The 16,729-nt window shown below is 54.3% G+C and overlaps 1 protein-coding gene across 7 annotated transcripts in view; it reads right to left on the minus strand.

Annotated features, from left to right (window-relative positions):
* PPFIA4 (PTPRF interacting protein alpha 4) overlaps window positions 1–16,729 on the minus strand; it is a 61,070-nt gene that overhangs the window by 29,230 nt on the left and 15,111 nt on the right. For 6 of the 7 annotated variants that reach the window (XR_007953792.1, XR_007953791.1, XR_007953790.1 and 3 more), the window contains exons 2-9: window positions 10,371–11,008; window positions 7,450–7,551; window positions 7,158–7,322; window positions 6,837–6,911; window positions 6,524–6,613; window positions 5,713–5,904; window positions 5,452–5,598; window positions 4,439–4,573 (exon numbers count right to left, since the gene is read on the minus strand). Coding sequence is in view for 2 of the 7 variants with exons in the window: in XM_051998603.1 (XP_051854563.1) it covers window positions 4,439–4,573; window positions 5,452–5,598; window positions 5,713–5,904; window positions 6,524–6,613; window positions 6,837–6,911; window positions 7,158–7,322; window positions 7,450–7,551; window positions 10,371–10,604 (1,140 nt within the window). In the remaining 5 variants the exon portion in view is untranslated. Of the gene's footprint in view, window positions 1–4,438; window positions 4,574–5,451; window positions 5,599–5,712; window positions 5,905–6,523; window positions 6,614–6,836; window positions 6,912–7,157; window positions 7,323–7,449; window positions 7,552–10,370; window positions 11,179–16,729 lie in introns of those variants that run through there. The other variant, XR_007953789.1, reaches the window with a different exon arrangement.

The following is a 16,729-nucleotide window of genomic DNA, read 5'->3' on the forward strand; positions in this document are numbered from 1 at the left end:
CTTATGCTGGTGTCACCAGTGGGGTTGGGAAGCAGTCTAACATTGCCCGCCGTGAATCTTGGTACTGCCCTTGGGCCAGTCGTGATTTCTGTTTTTCTGAGCTTGTGGTGTTCCAAGTTACAGTAGCATAGCAAAAGAGATGAGGTTTTGTGGCTGCAAGCACCTTGGGATCATTCAAAGTTTCACACAATTTCCCAAAGATGCCCCATCTTTTCCTCCTGTACAATTCTGGTCCCAGCTTTGCACTGTCTATTCAAAACATGTGCATGGTGTCCCAAAAGTCTAGGTGCAATTTCAAATTCTAGTAAATTATTTTAAACTTTAGTATTTTAAAACTGCACTGGGATTTTTGGGACCAACAGAAAGACAAATGTGCTAACTCAGTAGATCATTCTTATTTGCACTTTTCCCTCAAAATGGAATTGAGTTGAGAGGGTCTTTTTCATTTGGGTGGGGTTTTTTTTGGTTTGGTTGGTTGGTTGGTTTTCTGGTATGGACAATTAGACTAATTTCTTCTCCATGACTCTGGATTTAAACTGAGGAGGTTTTATAATGCTCTAGAACTCAATACAATTACTGTGATGCCATGTGTGTACAAGGAGCATTCAGAGGACTTCAACCCTTACAGAAAATCTTTCTTTTGTTCGGACTCTGCAACACAGTACTGCATCACATGATCCTGGCAAATGTTTTAGGTGAGCATATGTCTCCAAATGTTATGTCCCATTTGATGCCAATAATTCAACAGTTCACTGAACCACGTTCTCTCCTTACCTGCCTCTATTACAAAAATCATGTTATTACAAAAATCACTGTTTGATGAGGGCTTTAAAGAATCAGTTTTGTTCTGCTGAATTAAATGCTTTTTTAAATAATCAGATAACAGGCAAATGGGATCTGAGATTCTCTTCATCAGTGAATTCGCTGTATAATTGTCAAGATTGCAGACAGAAAAAAAATACATGCAAAAACCTGGCTATTCCCTTCATGTGTTTTCTTCAAGGCCACTCTTGTTACATCCACAGACCACACCCATAAAGATTTTAAAGAAATGAGAAAGAAGGCAAATAAGGTTGGCTACTGCTGATGTCTTTTCAGTTCAGAAAAACTGTTCAGAAACTTTTTAAAAGTTTCATTCAACAATCTTTTCTGATAATTCTTTTGTGATAATAATAACTAATATTTATATATCTTTATAATAATTAATATAATAACTAATATTTATATGTCTTTAGGGTTTGAAAAATACTTTACATACATCATCTCATTTTATCTTCAAAACACTATGCAAAGGATGTTATTTTTAATCATCCCCATCTTACAGATAAGGAAACTGAGGCTGAGAGAAGTTATGACTTGAAGGTCACATAGTGTCTAAAGCAAGATTTGAACTCAGATCCTCCTGATTCCAAGACTAGTAACCTATCCATACATGTCTTGACCCCTGAACATCATTAAAATGCTGCTGTTTCCAGGACAGATTTCTTCCATATTGGCCCAAGAGTTAGCATGGTTAGTGGACAGAGAGCCAAGTCCTCTCTATGACTCATTCTGGCTGTGTTTCCCTGGAGGACAAGTCTGGACTTTTCAGTGTTCTAAAACTAGAAAGGAAAGGGATTGTTTCCTTCTTTGTATTTGCATCTCAGCACATATTACCAAGAAGGATCTTAATCAATACTTACTGACTGATAAGTTGCAGAGAAGGTGCTGACCTGCACTAGAAGGCGGCATTTTGTCACCTGGAAATTCATTAGACTAATGGAATCACAGTCCCCACACCATCCCTATACATGAACAGCTGCAACTATTCCTCCAAACTTGTAAAGGGCCATGTCCTGGCCCTTTACTATCCTAGGTCTTGAGGCAGCAGAGTTCAGCGATGTGTCTCATTCCACAAACAGCACTCACTGATGAGCAAAGACAACCAAAAAATGCCACAGAGCCATCCCATTTCAAATCTTTTGCTATCTGCTGTCTTCCTTCTAATTTAGCCTATGAATTAAAATTCTTGAGATGACCTGGTTTGGAGGATCTCACCCCAAGCTCACTTCATGGCTATTTTCTCCTTTAACTCTTTTTACACTTTGATGAGGCGATGCAACTTGAGATCTTCCTCCAGGATTTTATTTGGTGTTGATAGGCTAAGCAGGTGCTTCTCTTGTATTACCACTGGATGAAAACATGTTTGAAAGCTGGAGCAGTTTCTGTAATCTGTAATAGCATTCTCGTGCTATTTTGAAACAATTTAACTCCTCTAAAATTGGTGAGAAAATTGATTTCTCTCCTTTTGTCCATTTACCCTTCACTTGCACTGTCAGTGTCTGAATAGGTCACACCAGAGGCGCTGTCCCTTCTGAAGCTGCCTTCTCATCTTGAGCCTTTCCTCTAATGGGTTGTTAACTTTGACTTTTGCTCCATCCTTATAATTGTACCAACATTTGCATTTAAAATGATTAAAACTGTCAGGATTTAGCCATTTCCTATCATTCCTGTGATGTCATTCAGCACTCACCTTTTTCAATTCACTCATTGACCAAAGCATAAATGATATGCTTTGTGAGCCTGCACAAGACTGGGAGACTGTGGCCTCTTCCATTTCTTGGCATTTTGGTTCTCACCCCCTCTGGCCACCCCGGCATGGATGACTATAGAGGCGAGCATCAGCGGAGACCATCTGCAGGATTCTCCCTTCCTTCATCTTCTGCAACAGATGTTGGCCATGAGCCACGGTTATCTTTGTGGCATCTTGTGTGCTGACACTCACCGGGCCCAATGGTGCAGATGATCTAGCATCCTGGGAAATGATTCTCCTGCTTCCCTACGACTCCATCATGAATCCAACTTTGCCAGGTCCTTTACTCATCTCTCCAGGGAGAATCACCGAGCTGACTTTCCGCTTAGCTTGTGGCTTCTCCAGTTGCACGTAGATCAGTGGTTCTCAAACGTGGTGCAGAACCCCTGAAAGCACCTAAAACCCTTTCAGGGGATCTGAGGCCAAAACTGCTTTCAGAACGGTGCACGACGTTTTAATTTCAAATATACTATGTCTCAATCAGTAAGGGCCCCCATAAACAAAGGCTCTCTAGGGTCCTTGGTAAGTGGGGTTAGTAAGGGCATAAAGTGACCCTGAGGCCACACGAGTCTGAGAGCCACAGGACTGTCCAACACCAACGTCAGTGTGTGTGTGTGGGGGGGGGGGGGGGGGGTTGGCTCCTAGAATAGTACTGCCTGACCTTGTGCCTGTGGACACAAGATGCCTATGGATGGCCTAAGAACTGTAGGCTTTTTGTTCTTTTTTCTCCCTAAGGCAACTGGGGTTAAGTGACTTGAGGTCACACAGCCAGGAAGTGTCTGAGGTCACATTTGAACTCACCTCCTCCTGACTTCTGGGGCCGTGCTCTACCCACTGCGCCCCCTAGCTGCTCCAGAGCTGTACGCTTTTTAGCGCCCAACCAGGGGTCCTCAAACTACGGCCCTCGGGCCAGATGCAGCAGCTGAGGACGATTATCCCCCTCACCCAGGGCTGTGAAGTTTCTGTATTTAAAGGCCCACAAAGCAAAGTTTTTGTTTTACTATAGTCCGGCCCTCCCACAGTCTGAGGGACAGTGACTGGCCCCCTATTTAACAAGTTTGAGGACCCCTGCCAGTCCCTTGCCATTCTAATACAGTCACTGTAGAAACAGGCTCTGAGCAGTCTCTGCTTTTGCCAGCTTCACCAATCCCCCCAGACCAAAAGAGCCCCCACAGCTGATGACTCACCTGGGGACAAGCTTCTCCACATCTGTCAGTGGCTTGCCCTACAACTCTCTCCAGTTCCCAGGGTGGCCTCCCACCCCAGGCCTCCTTATCCTGGGACTGGGGAACAATCGGCTTGCTCCGCTGTCTCTGTCTTGCAACACAGCAGGTGCTCAACAGGTATCAGTGGAAATAAAAAGGAACGACTGTGTTCCCTCTCCCCATCCTCGCTCTCCAGGACCTTTCTAGGTCCTGGACCTTAACCTGTGGGCCCTGGAGAGGTTTCAGGGAGAACTACTCTGCTAGCTGTACTGTTCTCCCAGGCAGTCCTTTGTGATGCATTTTATTTCATGCATTTAAATATTGTGTCCTGAGAAGGGACCCCGGCTCCATCCGCTACATTGCCAAAAGCGTCCAAGACAGGCACACAAATGCTACTGGGCGGGATGGAGAAGCCGTGTTCTTTCTGATCTGGCCGGGGAGAGCAGGCGTCGCCATTCAGGAACGGGGGTTCCTTGCAGCGGCCAGTGCTAACAGGTTTGAAAGCGCGCCCACGTGTGCGGCTCGTCCTTCTCCCCAGAGCTCCAGGAAGCCTCTCCCACCGACAGACAGCTGGCAGGCCCGCCTCCCGAGTGGGGCCCTCCTCGCACCCCACCCTCTGGGGCCCCGGCCGCGGGCCGGGCCTGGCCCTGGGGGCACTTGCCTTGGTGAGGGCGGCGATCCTCTGGGCCAGTTCGGCCTCCACCTCGGGCAGCGTCTCGGCCTTGCGCATGGTCTGCTGCAGCTTCTGCTCCGCCAGCTCCAGGAGCTCCTGCAGGTGCCGGGCCTTCTCCTCACACTGCAGAGAGGGCGGGTGCAAGAAGGGCTGGGACAGCCAGACCGGCTCCGACCTGGGCTCGTGGGGGGCCGGGGGCGCCAGGGCCCCCACTCTGGGGCCAGGGCTGAGGAACTGCTGACACGTGGGCGCCGCCCCAGACCTCACTAATCCATGAGTTCTAACTCTCTGCGACCCCATTTGGGGTTTCCCTGACAGAGACACTGGAGGCCGGCCATCTCCTTTTCCAGCTCTTTCTACAGATGGAGAGACTGAGGCAGACAGGGGGAGCAGTTCGTTCAGAGCCCCTCCCCCCCGGAAGTGTCTGAGGCGGGGTGGGAGGCCCAGCGCTCTGGGCCCCCTGACGCCACCTCGTGGCCCTTCCCAGAGCGTAGGGACCCTCACCAGCTGTTCCCAGATTCGCTTTGGAAGGAGCCTGGGAGACAAGGCCGGGCCCTTCTCCCAGCAAAGGAACCGGAGCTCTCGGGCGGAGCTGGGCTGAGCAGGGAGACCCAGATTTCTCCTACCCTGCCTCTGCTTCCGGCGTACAAATAAACCCCCCCACAGCCGTGACTCGGGCGCAGAATGGCAGAAGGGAGTGAACGGGGGGCAGGGCAGGCCTTAAGGGACATGGAGGAAACCCCCGAGCACCGTAAGCCTGGCGGGCGTCTGGTCACAGCATTTTAAGGAGGCAGAAATAGGGGGAAGGAGAGGCCGAGCAAGGTGGCCTGGGGAGTCCGGCAGTGGCCGAGTCCTGCTGGCACCACGCAGGCCCGACTCAGGCTGGGAGGCCCCCACGTCCCGCGAGCCCCCACGTCCCGGGAGCCCCCACATCCCGGGAGCCCCCACGTCCCGCGGGGCCCCTCTCCAGCCACCACCCCCGGGCCCACGCCCGCACATACCTGGCGATGCAGGGACTCCTTGTTGGCCAGTTCATTCTCCAGCTTGTCGTTGAGGTCATGGATGGACGTAGCTTCCCGCTGGGCCGCCAGGTAGCGCTTCTCCAGCGTGGTGATTCTCTCTTCCATGTCATCCTTCTGCGCCAGAGCCTGGCCACAGACAGAGGCATGCCGAGCCCTCCCTGGGACCAGGCGGCCCGCGCCCCCTTCCCCGGGCCCTGGCCCCCCGAGGCCCGCCAGGGCAAGCGCGAGCCAAGCTCTCACCTCTCGGAGGTCCCGCTGGTGTCTGTTGCTCAGCTCCTCCGACTTGATGAGGTCCCTGCGGGCAGTGCTCAGATCCTCCTCGAGCTCGGCCACCGTGCCAGCCAGGGCAACCAGGCGCTCCCGGGCCTGATTCAGCTCAAAGGTCTGCTTGTCCAGGCGCTCCTGCAGCTCCCCCGCCCGGCCTGCTTCATCCTCCAGGAGCACGGGTCCTTGGTCAGTCTCTGGGAGTCCCTCCCTCGGGGTGCTCCCCCTCCCTTGCCCCTGAGGAGCCCCGCCTCCCGCATCCCCGGATCCTTCCGGCAAAGCCCCTCCTTCAGGAGCCCACTCTGGCTGACGGCACCTGGGCCTTGGAGAGCTGGCCCCCCAGGAGGCAGCTGCTTCTAGAGCAGTGCCCGAGTCTAAGCAAGGTGCCAGTCTTGGGGGAAAGTGGGCCCTTGGAAGTGGCAATGAAGACCCAGAAGGGGAAGAGTGAAGGCCCAGTCATCACGAGGAAATAAGAGGGCAAGGACCCAACTCAACACGCTGCAATTAATTCAATTCACCAGGTCTCTATTCGGTCCGGGTTCTATGCCCAGCTTCATGGCAGGCAATGCAATCAAGTCAAAGGAAGCGGGGAGAAAAGACACAGAGAGATGTCTGCAGTAAAGGGGAGTGCCTCAAACACCAATGGGCTGGCCCCACTCTCCAAAGTGGGCCCACCTTCTACTGTGGGAACTGGGGATGAATTAAACGATGGCATGAAGGGCCACATGGCCCCTGGGAGGGAGAGGAGGGAAGAAGCCCCTTCCCTGCCAGTCTCCCAAAGACCCACCTTCCATAAGAGTCTTGGTCCCAACTCCAGGGCCCCGTCTTCTCCTGAAGCCCCATCCCGGGGCCCTGCTCCCTGCTGTAGAACAGATACCTGTGGGGAAAGGCTCACCAGTGAAGGGGACATACATAAAAGGGGCTGCTTTGGTGATGAGAACTGCCATCTTCCCACGGAGGAGACATCCCACCCAAAGACCACAGTTGGGGAACACTGGAGGAACGAAGACAGATTAAAAGTACGAGGCAGCCCCCGCACTCCAGGCTCATGGGAGGACACTGCCAGTCAAATGGGGAAGGAGAAGATGGGGGCAGCTTACCTGCTGGTGAGCACCTGCCAGCTGCTCCTCCAAGGTGCTCACACGCTCCAGCGCTGCCCGGAGCCTCTCCCGAACCTGGCCGGGTCAGAGCGGGGAGAAAAGGTCAGCTTGCTGCCTTCCTCACTCCGCAGGGAGGCAGGGGACAGGGGAAGGGGAGGAGGTCCCGCCAACGGTCTGACACTGGGCAGAGCCGCACGGGAGGGTGCCGGCCTAGGAGAACAACAGGCAGCTTTCCACCCTGAACCCAAAGGCGCCAGAGGGCGCTCGGATGAGGAAGCGCCCCACTGGGTGAGAGAGCTGGCGCCGGCGGGCTCCACTCACCTTCTCATCCAGCGCCTTGTGATGCTCAAACAGAGACTTAAGGGCCTTGAGCACTTCCACTTCACTGGAGACGCCAGAGGGGGACTGAGCCTGACGCTTCACTACTGTCATCCGAAGGGATCGCTCGTGACGGGACACAAGGCACTCCAGATGTTCCAGCAGCAGCTGGAGAACAAAGAGGGAGAGGAAGTCTTAGTCCGCTGGTAGGGGCTGTGCAGGACTGGCATGGGGCCCACCCCCACTCCCGACACGGTCAAGGGCTTGGGGCCCTCATCCGGTCCTTCCCACTTACCCTCGTGTTATTCCGCTCAGCTTTCAGCTCTGAGATCTCCTCCTCCCGTTCCAGAAGCTGCTCCCGACACACACTCAACTCCCGGGTTAATGTGGCAAACTCCTAAAACCCCCAAGACATCCATGAGCCTAGGAACCCTGCCCCCAAGGGAGGGGTCTGCACCCTCCATGGCAGGGGACAGGCTGTCTGACCCTTCCAGAATGGCCACCACCGTCCACCCCTGCCCCCAAGCACCCACTCTCCATCAGCCACTCCCTGGCCAGAGAGGGAGCTGCTCCCAGAAGGCACACAGCCCAAGTCCTCCCAGAGTATCACAGGAGGGAGAGCTGGAAGAGATCCAGATTCTCACAAGCTACAGATAAGGAAACTGAGCCTCAGGGAGCTCCAATGACTCAGGAGGCAGTTTCACCCTCCTCAGTGAGGGTCTGGTCCAGGGCGGGGGGATCATGTGGATAAAAAGCCATTGAGTCCTCTCCCTCCAATCCCCTACAATACTGCGTGGCCAATCATGAGGCTTCCCCCTTCTCCAAACCTCAGTTTCCCCAACTGTACAACGGAGACTTGCTCCCATTCCAAACAGCAGGAGTGATGGAAAGGAAGAGAAAGCTAAGAGAGCACGAAACCAACTGGTGCAGGTTCTGGAGGTGTCTGGGGCTGGAGCATTGGCTTCCTACTGAGTTCCACATGAGGTGTGAGCTCCTGCACGACCCCCCACAACCTGAATTGCTCTGGCTTCACAATGCCCGGACAATGACCACTGGTGCTGACATCTCAGTGCCAAGCCTCCCTCCCCCAAAAGCTCGGCAGATCATCAGATCACAGACTCAGAGCTGGGAAGAACTCGGAGGCCATCTAATCCAACCGCCTCCTTTACCCGGGATGCAAAATCAGAATTTAAGTGACTTGTCCAAACTTCACCAACAGTGACCACTGAGCTGGGATTTGAACCCATGCTCTATGACTCTGCTGAGGACTCCATGAGATCTCCCCATAGCATGTTGCCTCTAGTCTAGGTCTTTGTTCCTTTGCCTCTTCCTCCCATAAAAACGATGCCCTTTTGTATCTCCCTCAACTCTCTGCAGAAGGAGAGAACATAACACTACATATATCATCAGGCTTCTTCTATCTGTTGATTAGTTTTTGTTGAATAGGGGTTTTTCCTCCCTTTTTTATTCTTCAATTTATACAATTGATCTCTAGGAAGTGGGAGAAAGGGATATTTTGGGAAATTCAGGTGATGTAAAAAGATAGTAATAATATTTTGTTGGAAAAAAAAAAGAAAAAGAAATAAAACACTCCTGCAGGCCAGCAAGGGTAATGCTGGTCACAGAACTGACAGGGCGAGCCCTCTACCCAAAGGAGCTCTGTCCCACCAAGGGTCTTGCTTCATGTTCTCTTCCCCTCTCCAATCGAGCTCTCCGGTTTGAGGTAGAAAACGCATTCTGAATGTCTTAAAGCTCCACATAAATTCCAGTGGTTGGTATTATTCTGTTGAATTCCTCTACCACCTTTAAAAGTCAGTTCAAATGTCATCTCTCCCACCATAACTTCTCCTGCCCCTGATGACCTTTTCTTCCTCAGACCTCACAAAATTCTACTTGTACTTCTTGGATTCACTCATCATAGACTGTTCTATATCAGAGACAGATGGTGGTACTGTGGCCCAGTCACAGCAGGCTTGGAGTCACGAAGACCCAAGTTCAAATCCTGCATTAAATGGTTATTAGCTGTGTGAGCCTCGGCAAATCACGTAACCTCTCCATGCCTCAATTTCCTCACCTATAAAATGGGGGTAATCACAGCATCCACCTCTCAGGGTTGTCACAAAGAAAAAATGAGATATTTGTAAAGTGCTTTGCAAACCTTCAAAAGCTCCACAAATACTAGCTCTAACTGTTATTACTGTGATAATGATTATGAAGGTCACCCTTATCCATGACTTATCTGCCTGCTAGACCCTTAGTCCCATGAGTACAGAGGTCTGTGTCGTCTCCCTAATAGTGTTAACTGAACGAAACGAAACCAGGCTGAGCCGGGCCGACAGTGCCCCCTAACAGGCGCTTCTGTGCCCCAAAGGGAGGGGGCGGCACTAACCTGGCTTCGAGTTTTCCCATGCCATGCATAGGAGTGCCCACCCAGGGCAACAATTCTCACTTCTGACTGCGAGCAGGGCCACAGCCCATGGTGGGGAGGGAGGGGGTAGCAGCCTCCACACCCCATAGGCCCTGGCTAAGAGACTGGGCTGGTTGGGACCCACCTAGAGAGACTCATTTGTTCATTTGTTGGTATTGTTCTGTGGAATTCCACTATCACCTTTAAAGGCCAGTTCAGATGTCACCTTTTGTATCATAAAAAAGGCTCCCGGATAATGCATGTACCCCCTCCCCAAATTCATCTGCTCTCCTCCCAGCCAGGGGGTTTCTTTGTGGGCTGGAAAGCTTGGGGAGGGGAGAGTGTGGGGAGGGAAGGGAAGGGCCCCAGAGGGGCCCCCGGGCACACCGGACGGGCACATGGGATGGGGTGGTCTGGGTCACAAATGCCCAGCCCTTTCCCCACCCCACCCCATGACAATCCACAGGCAACAAGCCCAGGTGGCCCATGATCAAGAGTCCCCCCCCCCCAGAGTGGTGAGTGATGGGCCACTGGGCAAACTGGCCAATTTCTTCCCAGCCTGGGATGCCACCTGCTGGCAGGCTTGGCTCCCTGCAGCCAGGGTCGCCGCCCCAGGACCTTCCCCGAGGGTAAGACGGCTGAGGAAGCCGGCAGCTTCCAGTGTTCCCACTGGACAGGCCAGACTGACCAGACTGACCCACAAGGCTTGGGAGGGAAGGGGAAAGGGGCCCAAGGAGGGCAGGGGGAGCCACTGCATGAGGTGTGGTTGCTGGGGGGAGGGGGGAGAAGGGGCGGGACGCGGGGCCTACCTGGGGGAGGGCGGAGTTCAGGTGGCGCTGAAGCTGGTCCCGCTCGTGCAGAGCGTCCTGAAGCCGGCTCTGGGTGGCCACCAGGGTCTCCTGACTCTCTCGCAGGGATTCCAGCAACTTCTCCCGCTCATCCAACATGTTCACCATCAGCTGCTCAAAGTTGGCGTCAGCCTCCGCCCCGTGGGGGGGCCCCAGGGGGTCCCCCTCATTGATGGTGGGCATTACTTCACACATGGTGGGGGTGGTCAGGGATCCCTAGGAGGGGGAATGGTTCACGGGGTTGGCACCTCCAGGTCGACCCAGCTCACAGGCCTTAGAGTGGGCAGTGCCAGGCAGGTGGGCATGCGGGTAGGGGGTTCTCCCATACTGAGGCCATCAGCGGCTCTCGCCCGGGGTGGAGCACAGTGCCCAGGAGGCCTCTGAAGGGTGCTGCCAAACTGCCCGGGTGGACTTCGCAGGGCAGAAGCTGGGCCCTCTGAGTCCCCAGGCCAGTGGGCAGCAGCTGAGCGGGGCCATGGTGCTGCCAGGGCTGGAAAGGATGTTTCCTCTCACACCAGGCGCTGGAGCCTGGCCGAAGTCCAGCCGGGCCTGGGGACGCCCGTCATCTCCAGAGGAGAGTGCGCCGAATTGGACCAGGTCTGTGGGAGAAGGAGGAGACGTAAGGATCCGCTGCCAGGAGGAACATCTAGGAGCCACCAAGGCGGGGCAGACAAAGGGAGACGGAGATTCAGGGCCCAGGAAGGGAAGGCAGAGGGCCTGCCCCAGCCCCAGACCGCTCCCATCCAGCCATGCTGAAGCCCAGAGGCTGGCCTACAGCCCCCTCCCCCCAGCAGCTGTCAGAAGGGCAGCCGCAGTGGTTCCCCACCCACGTGGCCCACTGGCCAAATATAGAAATGATTCAGTCAGCGGCAGAGAAGCGGCAGCCAGCCCGCTGCCCAGAGCCCTCCTTGGAGTCGAGGGGAGCCGGGAGGAGGGAGGAGGAGAGAAGGGGACCTCTTCCCCCACCCCTCCATCCCCACCTCCATCCCAGTGCTGGCACTGCAGGGGGAAGGGCCCTCACACGCAGGTGGGGATGCCCGGGGTCACAGAAACAGCCTCAAAAAGAACTCTGGTAGAAGAGGTGTGCCCGAGGGGCACAGGATGGGCACTGGGGCAGGCACAGAGCCCTGACTTGTCAGGATGCCCTTCAGCTGCTGAGCTGGCTTTGGCCCAAGGCAACTCACGCTGTGGAACCTGCCAAGATTACGTGTGGTCCCGGCCTCCGTGCGGGTGGGGGGCAGCGCGGCAGATCCCCGCTCTCCCCCGCTCCCTCTGAGCTGGAGGGGGGGGACGAGGATAAGGGGCTGGCAGGAGGGGGCGGAGATCCCGCCCCCCCGGGGGAGAGCTCTCTCTGGGGGAGGCGGGGAGCTTGGGAAGTAGAGGGAACCATCCTCCTCTGCTTGGTAATGAGAAAGCCCTTTTGCATCACCCGGCCGGCCGGGGACTCAATGCCAAGGAGGACCCCGGGTCTCCAGCACACTCATGACCAGGGCGGACCTCACAGCAGTGGAAGGCAGGAGCTTTGCCTACCCCGTGGGGGAAACACCCCCGATCCAGACCCACGGCGCCGCGCCGGGACCCACGGGTCTCCCCTCACCGCGCAGTGCTGGGGGCCGCCGGCTGCACGAGAGGGGTCGGGCTCAGCGGCCACTGCGCTAGGATGTGAGCTGCCGGGGAGCTGAGAGAGCCCCTTTCCAGGGGGGCCCGAGAGGCGACCTGTGCCCAGGGGGGAAGGGCCATCGAGGAACAGGCGGGCTTCAGACCCACGCCGTGACGCCTCCTCTTCCACTCTGGGTGCCACATCCTCGGGCGCACAAGGAACCCGCTTGTCAATGTCAGCGGGGAGCGTGCGCCCCTGGGGCGGAGCGTGAGCGCCGGGAGAGCAGCAGCTTCCGGTGGGTGTCCCCAGCTTCAGCGCAGCGCCCCCTCGCAGCAAGGACGCAATGAGGGTTTGTTCTCCATTCTTCCCTTCCCACAGGCGCTGCGAGTCTGCGCTGAAGCGCTTCTGTGTGGCGCCTGCACGCTTAGAATAAGCACGTTGCACGTTGCGTGGTTCTGTGGATTCCCTGATGTGCGTGGGTGCGCTTGGGCAACATTCTTATTTATTTATTTCCCCCTGAGGCAGTTGGGCTTAAGTGACTTTCCCAGGGTCTCACAGCCAGGAAGTGTCAAGGGTCTGAGGCCGGATTTGAACCCGGGCCCTCCCGGCTTCAGGGCTGGGGCTCTGCCCGCTGCGCCCCCTAGCTGCCCCCAGGGTGACCTTTTCCTGGAAGGGTAAGGAGGACAGAGGCAAGGCAGCCGGGCCTTCTCCGAGCAGGAGACCCAGGGCACTGCATGGAAAGGGACGGCAGAATCAGACCATGAGGGGCAAAGGCCGAAAGGAAAACACACACACCCCTACACGCACAGGTTAGGTTGGGGCCCAGCGCCTGCAGAAGAGGAGGGGAGCGCCACCCAAGGCTGCTCTGGACAAGGAGGCGGGGGAGGGGGGCTGCCAGCCCCCGGAACGGCCGCGCTCCCTGGAGCCCTCCATGCTGACATCCGCCACCCTGAAACTGTCCGAGGAGGAGCCGGAGCCCCGACAAGCACCCCGGCCTCCGGGGCGAAGCGACGACCTCAAGCTAGGGCTCGGTACTTGCCCTTAAAGGGACCAAAGACAAGGAGAAGGGCCCGTGGATACCAAAATATTAGTCTCCCAGCTCTTCCTCATAGCAAAGGAGTATAAACAAGCCCCGCCCCCTTCCGAAGAATGGCCAAAGACCCTGGGGAAGCTGGGGGGGAGGGCTGGAATAAGGGCTGGAGAGAAGCGTGGCCCTGTGACGCACAAATGGAGGGAGCAGGAAAGGAAGAGCCCGCCATGGCTGCAGATGAGGAGCTGAGGCCGGGCGCTCGGTAGCTGGGAAGGCAATCATGGCCCTGGAGAAGGCTGAGGAAGAACATTACTGGGGCCGAGGGGGGAACTCGGCTGTGGGATGTCCTGTACTCTATCCACGTGCCTCACTGTTTCTCTCTCTAGGCAGGAAGACCAACAGGTGGGCGGGAGACACGGAAGGGCAGGGGCCAGAGAGGCTGAGAGAGGGGAGAGTACACTGAAAAATAAGGGTGAGATAAAACCAAGGCGTTAATGAAGCTTTTTTTATAAGAAAAGAAGTGATGGGAGACTAGCAATAATAATAGCCAGCAGTTCATACGGCCAGAGGTTAGAGCAAACAACATTGCAGAAGCTGTCACTGGGAGCAAGGCCCCCGAGGCTGCAGCCCCCGTCAGCCTCGGGTCCTCTGGCAGCTGGGGATGGTGAACCCTGGATAAGCCAGCAGCCCCTCTGGAAAAGGAAGGGTCAGGACGATCAGAGTAATGCAGGTGAGAAGTATGAATCCTGCACAACTCTAGCAGAGGAGCCTGGCCCTCAAGAAAAACTATGGCATACAAGAAAATGAATGCAGGGACCGAGTTTGGGGTAAATCCAAAGATCCCAGCTACCGGGGTCAAGAATTCACTACTTGACAAAAACAACTGGAAAGAAGTTTGGCAGAAACTAGGTTGAGACCAACATCTCACACCGCAGGCTAAGATGAGCTCACAGTGAGGACATAATTTAGACATGGAGGGCAACATCACAAGCAAATTGGGAAAGCATGAAAACACCAATCTGTCAGACCTATGGACAGGGGAAGAATTCATGACCAAACGAGATATAAATGAGAGGTACACAGGAAGCAAAATGAACAACTTTAATTACATAAAAAATAAAAAGATTCTGTCCAAACAAAACCATGCAGCTAAAATGAGAGGGGAAGAAGAGGAGAGAAATCATTCCAGCAAGTTTCGCTGATAAAGTTCTCATTTCAAAAATCTCAATCAAATGTGAAACAATTAGAGCCACCCTACCTCAGCTGATACAAATGGTCAAGAGGTATCAACAAGCAGTTTTCAAAGTATAAAAAGAGACAAATATACTTTCCTCCCTTTTTTATAAAAGTGGGGAACTATGAGAGTGGAACTACGGGAGTGCAATATGGTATATAATGTCATATTTAGTTGCTTTGTTGATAAAAGTTGTAAACTGCTTTCCCCTTCTCATCAATGGGATGCTTATCTAGGTAGAATAAGGAATTGACATGGGGAAACAAAAGTGAAGTTAAAAACAAAATATATCAATAATTTTAAAAAAGAAATAAGGAGCTATAGGAATGTAAAGTAATTTTTCTAAGGGATTCTCTGCACCAGTCCTCTTCTCATGCACCCACAAGCCAGGGAAAGGATGAAAATCTTGGGATTTCCAGCTATGTCAACAAGGTCCACTGAGAAAGGTACCAAGACTGGTCTGGAGGACTCCCTGTCTATGGTCCAAAAACCAGCCTAAGTGCAGATAAGGTCAAAGATCATTACCAGGAACTTGAAGGTAGAGGTGATATTTTTGGGGAGGACCACAGCAAGTCATGTTGCTGTCCACCGAGGCATGGAGAATTTGCCATGAGAAAGAAAAGTGCACAAGGATGAACCCCCAGACTCATGTTCTCAGATACAATGACTGTCCATGGGCCCAACGTCCCCAGAAGGAACATCATACCTGGAGGCATTACCCTCACAGGAAGCCTTCCTGGCCATGGACAACCGGCTAGCTGGCCCTGTTCTGCGGTCCCTTCCCTATCCTGACCCTCCCCGCCCAGGGCCTAGAGGGCACTGTCCAGGCAACAGGAATGCCCAGACCCACAAAGCCAGGAGGGAACCACCCAGCACCTCCTCAGGAGCCCTGCATCCATCCAGCACAGTGCTAGAGCTGAAGGAGACCCTAGGGCGGCCCCTTCATTAACAACAACATTTATATGGCATTCCTTCCCCAGTTGGGGGGGGGAGAGTAAGTGAAGCGGGCAGCCCGGAGGCACATAACCAGAAGGGTCTGCCTCCCCCCAAGCCGGGCCCTGGCCCACTTCTGAGCCTCTCCTGGCCAGGTGTGCCCTGCAGGAAGGGGGCGCGCAGTCCCATGTACCAGGCAGACAGGAAGTGGCCCCCTTCACTCCCATCAGGGGGCAGAGGCACCCCCCACCCCCAGGGCCACGTCAGGCTGACGGCTCCGGGCTTGGCTTTAAATAACACAATTATCATCTCAGCCTCGCAGAAGCCTCCCCAACTCCAGTGTGTTCTAAGTAACACTTACAGATCCCTAATTCAGGGGCGAAGCTGCCAGCTCCTTAAAGCAGGCAATTTGCAATGGGCTTTGCCTGTGAGGAGTGTGGGCAGACTGTGAAACCAAGGAAGGAAACAGAGAGAGGGCAGCGTAGGGGCAGGGGAGGGCAGCAGCGGGCCCTCTGCTTGGAACGAGAGGCCACGGGTGAGGCAGGTCCCGCCAAACAAGCGGGGGACAGAGGCCGCATAGGGCCCAGCTCCTGGCCTGGCTGCTAGGGGTCCCGCCTCACAGAGGGAGCGTCCCGAGTGGCCACAGGCAGAGGGCAATGCCAGTTTTAAATCCTCTGCCCTCCTCCACCACCCCAGCCCCAAGAAGTCACCCACAGCCTTCCCCTCGGCTTTCCACAAGGGTGGCAGGAGGAGCCTGCCATCTGCCCCACCTCCTGGGAACTCACCTCCAGCTTCCAGGGAAAGTCACCAAGGAACAGCCAAGATGAAGAGCCCTTCCTGGAAAAAGATTTCTTCTTCCCTCTTCCCCTTGAGCTTCCCTAAAAGCCCTCCTTCCCTCCAATCCAGAACTGGTACAAGATGAGAAGGGGGAAGGGAATAAGCATTTCTGTAGCACCGACTATGTTCCAGGCACTGTGCTAAACTCATCTGACTGGGAATGGGTCACAACATAGATGCTGTTGTTAGGGAATGATGCTAACTTGTACCATTATCCCTGAGTCCTCCCAAAACCTTGAAGATACATACTCTGAGGTCAGAATTCATCCATACCCAAACCAATGGTGGGACCCAGGACCAATGCATCCCTTACACATGAGGGAAACTGAAACAGAGAGAGGTTGACTAAGTGTCTGAAGCAGAATCTGAACTCAGCACTTCGGCATCCAGTCCCAGTCCTCTCCCTTGAGCCACCAGCTGCCACCAGCTGCCCCCTGTCTGCCTCAGCCTTTCCATCAATGCAGAGAGCAATGATGCAGAGAGCAATGGGCCTTATTCAAAAGGTCACTGTGAGCACCAAAAGAAACCAGACATTAAAATCATTTGAAATACAAGAAGTCCTGGACATATGAACGGTCAGTCAACAAATAGACATTATTCTGTACATACTATGTACTAGGACCATCCTAAGTATGGGGGAAAACAAAAAAAGAGCAAAAGATACTCCCAAGGAGCTCACAGTCTAA

Source organism: Antechinus flavipes, chromosome 4 (genome assembly GCF_016432865.1).
Source record: "Antechinus flavipes isolate AdamAnt ecotype Samford, QLD, Australia chromosome 4, AdamAnt_v2, whole genome shotgun sequence".
Classification (NCBI taxonomy): Eukaryota; Metazoa; Chordata; class Mammalia; order Dasyuromorphia; family Dasyuridae; genus Antechinus; species Antechinus flavipes.